The 9,624-nt window shown below is 38.9% G+C and overlaps 1 protein-coding gene across 1 annotated transcript; it reads left to right on the top strand.

Moving 5' to 3' along the window:
- The first annotated feature begins 392 nt into the window (after positions 1 to 392).
- LOC124960352 (tripartite motif-containing protein 64-like) lies at positions 393 to 6,311 on the top strand. Its single transcript, XM_047519084.1, has 5 exons — positions 393 to 809; positions 1,582 to 1,677; positions 2,355 to 2,618; positions 4,694 to 4,784; positions 5,833 to 6,311. The coding sequence occupies exons 1-5, from the start codon at positions 393 to 395 to the stop codon at positions 6,309 to 6,311; spliced, it is 1,347 nt and encodes a 448-aa protein (XP_047375040.1).
- The last annotated feature ends 3,313 nt before the right edge of the window (positions 6,312 to 9,624 follow it).

Here is a 9,624-nt window from a genome sequence, read left to right as displayed (position 1 = left end):
ACTTTCTCTATGTTTGTTACAGTTATTGTGTCAGAGAGAGAAAAATATTTTATACGGGCGCCGGAGCGATCAGCTACTGTAAGTAAATCTGCTCTCATCCTAATCTTTCTTGTTTGTTCCTATATTAAACTTGCCCAAATGGTTGAGAAAGTTGGTGTTAAAAATGAAGCTCATGCTCATCTCATTTTGTCATTTGTGTCGTAGAACAAACTCATCCTGTCTATATTGTCCATATCTTGGTTTGTACTGCAGGAAGTTAATAGAAAGATTAGGTAAAACTCAAGGGAACAAGCTGGACTATCCAAAGCCCTTTCATATTTCTTATTCCTTTATGAAGGCGGAAGAAAACATTTTTCCTCTCACCCCACCCTATGTATTTTGTTTACAGAAACATGGATTCACATATCTTCCAAGAATTCCAGAGTGAACTCACATGCTCCATTTGCATGAACTACTTCTTAGATCCTGTCACTATTGACTGTGGGCACAGCTTTTGCCGACCCTGCCTCTGGCTCTGCTGGGACGAAGCCCAAACGCCAAGGTGCTGCCCCGAGTGCAGGGAAATAACAGACAAGGCAGACTTCAGCACCAACATCGTCCTCAAGAAGCTGGCTTCCCTCGCCAGACAGGCCACGCCTCGCCCCGACAGCAGCTCTGGGGAGCAGCTCTGCACCGCACACAGGGAGGCACAGGAGACCTTCAGCGATGTTGACAAGAGCCTGCTGTGTGCGCCCTACTCTGACTCACCCGAACACGCGGTTCACAGCCACAGCCCCAGCCCCGAGTCATGGGTAGCGGAGGAGTGCAGGGTGAGTGATGGCTGAGAAGTAACTTAGAAGCTGCCAGATCAGAAAGATGAGGACCCATGATAATGAGGCAGATGAGCATGCAGACGTTGGGCGTGGTGATGTTTCAGTGTAAATCTAAAGATGTATATGTACCTTTAAATGTTCAACAATTTAACACTGTAATCATTACTAAGTTGCATGCTTTTGAATGTTCCCCTAGAATCATTGTCCAAATAACAGGGCATGGGGGCCAGGCCAATAATTCTTGCTATTCAGCAGACTGAGGCAGGAGGATCCCAAGATTGAAGCCAACAAGGGCAGCTTAACAAGACCCTGTAGTATTTTTTTTTTAAGGGACTGGAATATGGCTCAGTGGTAGATGCTTGCCTACCATGTGTGAAGTCTTGGATTCTATCTGCAATACCAGAAAAAGAAAAAAGTAAAAATAAATGTATTTTCCAAAAACGTAGAATGGGGCAGCAGTAGAGCAGATGGGCAGCACTAAAAACATGGGCTTCTTTTACTGCAGGCTGAACACTTTCATAGTGAGGTTATGTAAACACTGATTTCTCAGGAAATGGACTGTATTATCTATAGACTCCCTTCAAACACTCATGTTTCTGTTGCTTCTTATATCCCAAGTTGTAGGATCAAATTAGACTAATTTGTAAAAATGTGACTCTCTTCTAACTCAAGATTACTGTTCTCCCAACCACTGTTTTTTCCAATACTCATAAGGATCAATCCAATAATACTGTCTTCCCTATCACTAAAGCCTATGGTTATTTTGCAGGATAAGCTTCTGAAGAAAATGGATTCTTTATGGAAAATGACTCAGGAGATGCAAGATAATCTAAATGAGGAAGTTAGCAAATCACTGTCCTTTCTGGTAAGTACAAAAAGGTTTTCGCTTTTTTTTTTTTATGCAGAATGAAATGATGCTCTCAGCTAAATTTGAGTTATCACTGAATAATAGTGTTTTCCTCTCAGAAAAAGCAGTGATTTCTGGTAATATTACAAATGTACTGGCCAACACATGCTAATGTGAACAATGCTAGTATATGGGGTGAATGAGGTATGACTGGTATTCCTAGTCTGTTTTTAAATATTTACATAAATCTTCCCAGATATTAAGGAAAGACAGTACTGAACTACTTAGTTGTGAAAAAGAGAGGGGAAACAGAATTCTACTATGGTCAAAGTGGAGTGTTTTCTAAAATGTATAACATTGTGTATATGTAACTATTTAAAAATATTTAGAAGAATCAGACAAAGAAATAAAAGAAAAGGGAGAAGATTCAAGTAAAAGAGGATATAATGCATAAGAACCCTGGAAAAACATCATAGGGAGATACCCTGGGACTGCTCAGAGGTCTTGATTTAAACAGGAGGACGGCAAGAAACAGAAAGGGCAGTAGACAGCATTAGTACATATTTAAGACACTTTGCAGGCATGAGACAGGAAGTGCATGATGTACTTGCTTGATGCTAAGACTAATAATTGAAGTTTTACATTTTCTGTTGAGAGTAAGGACATTTAATCCTTTTAAATGAATATCTCTGCAGGAATATATGGATTTAAGGAAGAACATGATTCAAGCCCAATATCAGATGATGCATCAGTTTCTCTTTGAGGAGGAGCAATTTCAACTGGTGACACTAGGTAGACAGGCAGAGGAGATTTTGCAAGAACTCAGGGACAGCAAAATCAGAATGGTCCAATACAGAGAAAAGCTGAAGGAAATGTACAGGGAGCTGACTGAGATGTGCCACAAGCCCGACATGGAGTTGCTCCAGGTGAGCAGGGAGGGTCCATCCTCAGAGACGGAAGTCCTTGTCTGGGCAGTGTTGCCTGCAGAGAGCACTATGCTCAGCTGAGCAACACGAGCTCCTTCACTCCTATCATTGTCCAATCACTTCTTTCTGTATATTCTGGTAATCTTGGGAGTTTTTAAAATCCTTTTAGAAGATAACACAAGACAAAATTTTTGTGTTATCAAGAGTACTCTTCCCACAGGGAAATCTTTCAAAAACTCAGTGGTCATAGGAAGGTTAACTTTGTTGAGGAAATACTCAATTTTGTTTCTCAAATCCATCACCACTCTGTTATCCTGCACGAAAGCAATTGAAGCTTTGCCCCTCTCCTAGGCAAGATGGACAGAATTTGGTACCCAATTTCATGCACTATTTTTTCAAGTAGTTTACCATTTAGTTTTAATTGTCAGACGTCATCAGATCTCTCTTTGGGAATAAGACTGGGAGATGAGGGACATGGGAACCTAGGTCCTGTTGCATCACTGCACAGACCCTTTCTAAGCTCCATCCTCTCGGTGCACATCAAGACCGTCTTTCATGTTTACTTAGGGCTTTGTTATTAACATAGCTTCAGGTGATTTCTCAGAGGGGAATAAAAAAAAAGTTACAGAAAAGAAAAGAATACCAGAGGGTATGGAGAAGTATAGTGTTCTCATTATTAACATTACTTTCTTTTTTTCTTTTAAGGTCTTAGAGGATGTATTTGAAAGGTGAGTTTTATAATAATGATCTCTGATTTATGAGAAAGTTGTTTTCTCATTGAAGAAGTGAATATTTATGTGTTCCATTATTAACATCTTTTTCTGAGGTTATTTAATATTTTGTTTCAAAAGAGACTCTGAGGCAATATGTTCTTTGTCTCAGTAATTTTCTTCTTATGTGGGTGAATTCAAATATACTTAGAAATGATTTGACACTCTGGGCTTAATTTCACCCATTCATTCTATCTTCTCCAGCCAAGCCCCAACAAAAGCTTGATAAGGAGATTTTCCTACGGTATCACAGAGAAGCAGCCTGTTTTAGTAAGGTAGAAGGTAGAAAAGACAGAAAAGGGTAATATTTCCTAAGGATAGGAAGGGGAGGGACCTTCATTCCCATGAGTAGCAATGACCAGATGCCAGATCCTGTTCCATCACAGCACACCACAGGTGTGGGGAGATCTCAGAAGGGAAGGGCTGCCTGAGAACCCTCAGGATCAGGGCTGCCAGACTGTAACAGATCCCCTCAATGGGCAGAGATGATCATAGCTGCTTGTTTAAGGAACATTCCTCTTTAGGAATCAGTGACTCTATCATTGGTGACTTCTGTGAACTGAAGTCCCAAAGGCTTGGTCTGAACTTTTGCTCTTGTAAGATACTCAGGATCTTTGAGGGAATGACACTCAATGATTTTTTAAGTTAATAGTGTTTGAAAAGAAGGGGATTTTATTTTATTTATTTTTAATTTTTTTCATACATGTATATAGGATAATAATGTCTGTCTCATTCTACCATCCTTCCCATCCCCACTGCCCCATCCCTCTCCTCATTCCCCTCTGCATAATCCAAAGTTCCTTCATTCTTCTATACACACCCCCCACTATGGATCAGCATCTGCTCATGAGAGAAAACATTCAGCCTTTGATTTTTTGGGATTGGCTTATTTCACTTAGCATGATATTCTCCAGTTCCATCCATTTACCTGCAAATGCCACATTGTAATTCTTCTTTAAAGCTGAGTAAAATTCCATTGTGTATATACATCACATTTTCCTTATCCTTTCATCTTTTGAAGGACATCTAAGTTGGTTCCAGAGTTGAGCTCTTGTGAGTTGAGCTGCTGTAAACATTGATGGGACTAAGTGACTGTAGTACGCTGATTTTAAGTCTTTTGGGTATAAACCAAGGAGTGGGATTGGATTTTAATACATTAAATTTAGAAAAAGTAGCATCTATGTCCCTGAGAGGGTTGAATAAAACATATACCTAATTCACCAAAAAGGGAGAATTCTGATGAAATATCTTGGAATAAAAAGTGGTACTTTTGTAATGATCTTGTGGTTAACCTGTGGTTTTGAACCTAAAACTGATATCATTCTTTACAGTATTGAGTTGGTGCAGAGACAGAAGCCCCATCCAGTGAACCCAGAGCTGTCTTCATTGCACATCACTGGACTCCTGGACATGCTGAACCATTTCAGAGGTAAGAGTGAGTCCTCTGGCAGCCAGGCTTAATTGTTTTAGGGGGTTCCTGACAATCAACTGCCTACCATTTTTAGTTTTCTCACATGAAGATGGTATGTGGTTTTCCAAAATATTTCTATCTTCCTTCCCTGCCTAGTCATAATACAATAATAAAGACCACACTTATTAACTTATAGCTCAGATATATATTTTAGTTCTGATACAGAGTACCAGATGAGGAAAAGCATTTAAGTATTATGGTTATTAAGATATACAAAACTTACTTCTCAGAGCAGTAATGGATATTTTGTGTTATTTCAGTTCATTCTAATTTGAAGATTTAAATATGGTACTGATGGTTCTTAATCTATTCTACATCCCATATATGTTTGTGATACACATTGAGTACATAGAAATTATTATAAAATCCAAGTTTTAATGAACAAAAAATGACTTAATTTGCCATAAACAGAGCAATTTTAATACTGTCAGATGGATTTCCAATCAACTGAAGGTTAAGTGGTCTGTGAACATGACCCAGCCATGTTATTGCCCCACTAGAGAGGAGGTCTAGAGAGCAGAAGGATGTAACCCAAGTTAGAGTGAATCCATGCTCTCAACAAATAGGGATAAATCAGAAGATTCTTTTCAGTAAAGTGTGCGGATGTTGCTTTCTACCAAATTAATTGTTTGATAATGCAGCAGGCAAATTAATTGGAAAGTGATGTCTATTAATGGTATCAAAAACACTCAAGAAGAGTTTTTACTAAAGAAAAAAGACTTTTGGGTGTGTCCTGAAACGAACCATGCAAAAGTAGATATTAAATCACCCCTTCACACAGCACAGGATACCTTTGGTTTTCTTTCATTTGGCACTACAGTGTGAATATTTCTGGGTGCTATAGAGGTGATAGTGACCCTTCTTCATACATGAGCACATCTGAACTCTCTCTGTTCTCTACCATTCCTTAGAGGAGGGACAAATAAAGAGATTCCTTGGGTAGACAACTTTTGCCCCAAGACAGGTAAATGACTTTTGCTGACCTGATTTTTGTTTTTTTGTGCAGTGAATAATGGAACGATTCAAGGATGGGCCAATCACTATATGAGCCTCTCTGAGGAAGTTAGAAATATGATATTTGGAGATGATGGTGCAACTGAAGATCCCCAGAGTGTGGAGAGTTATGCTGCATGGGGTGCTGAGGCCTTTACTTCTGGTAGACACTACTGGGAGGTGGATGTGGCAAAGGCCTCCAACTGGGTGCTGGGTGTCTGTAAAGATTCCATGACAAGAGACAATTTTGAAGGGGAGAAAGCTTTTCTCCTATTTTCCTTGAAGAAGAACAATCACTATAGTCTCTCCACCAACTCTCCATCTGTAACTCATTTTGTGCAAAGGCCTCAGGGTCGGGTCGGGGTGTTTCTGGATTACGACAATGCAACTATGAGCTTCTATGATGTTTGCCGAGGTTCCCTCATATGCACTTTCTTTCCTTCCCCCTTTACTTCCCCTCTGAAGCCGTTTCTCTGCCTAGGTTCCCCATAAATAGTGATGTTTTACTGGACCTGGTGTCACATGCCTAAAACCTTAGGTACATGGGATGTGACACGAGAAGACTTCATGTTTTGAAGCTAGAATGGGCATTTTAGGGAGATTTTAAAAGCAGGGAAAGAAGGGGTGTGGCCTAGTAGTAGAGCTCTTGCCTAGCATATGGGAGACACTGGGTTCATTCTATGGTACAAGAAAAAAATAAATAAATAAAAAAGTAAAAAAAAAAAAAAAATGATGAAAATGAAAATAGAAAAAAAAAGAGAATTTATTGGTGAATGCCCAGGTCTGAGATTAAAGGTCTATGCATGATGTCTGTGGGCTGATTGTAACTTCAGGAAGCATAATCACTTTATGGTCATAAACTGTTATAACCACCCTGAATTTATGAATTTGTTTATTAAATGATTTTTTTAACCTTTATTTATTCATTTATTTATATGCAGTGCTAAGAATTGAACCCAATGCCTCAAATATGCTAGGCAAGTGCTCAACTGCTGAGCCACAACCCCTAGTAAATGTTATTTTATTAAATATTTGTAAAACCTCTACTATGTGATTTAAGGTTATTTTTCAGTCCCTTCAAAGAAATTCAATACCTACTAACATTAACTCCCCATTATCCCCCCTCCCCTGGAAATCTCCTATTTAGATCTTTATGGATTTGTATATTCTAGAAATTTCATAAAAATTAAATTATATCTGTAGCATTCTGTGTCTTGTTTCTCTCATTTAGTATAAATCTTCCAAGGCTCATCCACATTGCAAACTGTTTGATCACATATTTGAGCAAAACTGTGGTAGAAGAATGAAGTGACTTATATCTTAGGTTACTAAAGAAAATAAACCATCTAAGGGTGCTTAGATTTCTCTAAAGTTTGACCTAGTTGGGTAGATCCCAGTTTCTGAGAGATTATCATTTCATCATTTCTCCACATCCTACTCATTTAGCACATCTCAGCTCAAAGTTGTTTCAGGGAAGCCATCCTGCCTCCATAGACCAGGGTAGTTCCTCTGATTACACACTCCAAGTGTATAACACCATCTCCTAATATTTGACAAACTCATCAAATTCATAGTTACTTATTACTACTAGATTCTAAATTCCAAGATAAGAAGCATTGTTCATCATATTTACTACTATAGTCTCGTTATCCAAAATGCAATGTTTAGAACATAGTATATGATACAAATGTAGTGAAAGGGCAGACTAATGAAAAATGTATTAATAAATACTATAATAGCATTAAGAATGTTTCTCAAAATGCAGCTAACTAATTAGGACAGGAAATACTAATGAATAAAATCAATGTAAGAAGTAATAGATTGATTTCCAGATTCATGATCTGCTGTGGGTTGGATCTGAAAGTCCCTGAAAGGGCTATGTGTTTAAAGGCTACTTCCTGAGATGAGCTATTGGTTCACCAGGTATTCAAATTTTTGCTGTATGCAAGATGAAAAGTGATTCCTCAGATGGATGGCCCAGCACTGTGAGACCTGTTGAGATTGAGTTGCAGACACTGTAGAAGCATTGAAGATGGGACATGGATTTTTGTCTTGGTAGTAAGTGAGTCAGATCCCTGAGCCTTCCTCACCTAGGTGCATCTGTGCACTTCCTTGCAAATCCACATCCACTCAATAAGATTGCCATTGCTTAAAGGAGAAGGCAACAAAGCCTCAACTTTGCTCCCTCCTGCCGCCTTCCTTTGTCCAGTGACTGCCATCACCTTAGTCCAAGAATAGAGGTAAAAGTAAAAACATGGTTGAGACTGAGAAGGAATCTGAGCTGCTGTTCCAAGAGGATCACCTAGAGAACACTCAGGTCATCCAAATATGGGGCAAGAGGTGGACAAGCAGGAACATGACTGGAGGGTTGGCCTGAAGAGTCTGAGTGTCGGGTACAGGTGGAAATGAATTTGCATGCACACCTCAGGCATCACAGTGAATGGTATCTGGTACTATCAGGATAACAGAGCTGACGGTCTCCTGAAGACTTCCCAGAGGAAACTCAAGTCTTAAGGCATAATTAGGGCCAGCCTTCTGAGTGTCCTCAAATCAACCACCTGATCCATCTTGCTTGGTGTGTGGAGATTTTTATGCTAACTTGTAGGTCATTGACATCTCTTTCATGATTGTGTTTTGTCATGAGAAACATGAAGACAAGAATATGGATATGGATGTAGTGATATGTCCAAATGGGACTGATTGTGGAATTTGGTATGGAATATAGATTTTGAAATAATAATAATTTGGTTTCTGGCAGTTGCAGAAACTGAATGCAGGGGAGCTCCGGTGACCTTGACTGTGGAAATGCTGAGCTCATTTTTAGCTCTTTGGGATCACATATATGCAGGATTCTCTTTTGAACTGATCAGAAAGGTTATGTGAACGACATGATTTTCAGAAGTCACACACATGAAATCTACACATTAAGCGCTTTATTGGCACATGAAATAAACTTCGTCAATTATTTAATTTTGTGACTCCAATTTATTAATGGAAGAGCTGTGACTGAGAAATATAAGAAAGAAAATGTCATGCTTCCAAGTATATTATACCCTTACTTTTCCTTAGGGAGACATTCTATGATGTGCAAAAAATTTTTTAGAAATTTATTTTTATATTGGGTATTTAGGCTTGCCCTTCCTTATTTAATTTTTGTCATTGGGTCCTCCACTAATATAAACTTAGGACTGGGATAGTTAGGCCTTATAACCACATTGGAAATTATAACACTTTTTTTCTTTTATTTTTTTTAGTTGTGCTGGGAACAAATTCAAACTCAGGGCCCACCAGAACCCCAAACTGCCTAGGTTCTGCAAGCACTGTACCACTGAGCCCCAGCCTCATTCTTCCCTGTGCAACTTTGAGACTCATCCAGGCTGGGTAGGGTGGGGCACAGCTCTAATCCCAGCTGCTGGGAGCCTGAGGTAGGAGGATTGCAAATTCAAAGCCAATCTCTGCAATTTAGTGAGGCCCTATGCAAATTAGTGAGATCCTGTCTCAAAATAAAAAAAATATAGAGTCAGGAATATGCCTCAGTGTTAAAGTACCCCTGGGTTCATACCCTATACGAAAAAAAATAAATAAATAAATAAGAAAGAAAAAGAAAATGATTTATCCATCATGCAGCTTATGAAACTTTTATTCTCTTGTTCTCCCAAGAACTGTTAAGAGATGAAGAGTAATACAAGACAGAATTACCTTCACATAACTAAAAAACAAACAAACAAACACATCTCTGAAATTTTTGTTTGATTGTAACTGAAGTCTCTCTGTGTTGCTCAGGTTGGTCTCAACTTCCCTGGCT

The sequence above is a fragment of the Sciurus carolinensis genome, chromosome 11, assembly GCF_902686445.1.
Source record: "Sciurus carolinensis chromosome 11, mSciCar1.2, whole genome shotgun sequence".
NCBI classification, from domain to species: Eukaryota; Metazoa; Chordata; class Mammalia; order Rodentia; family Sciuridae; genus Sciurus; species Sciurus carolinensis.
This window is presented reverse-complemented; position numbering and strand designations above follow the sequence as displayed.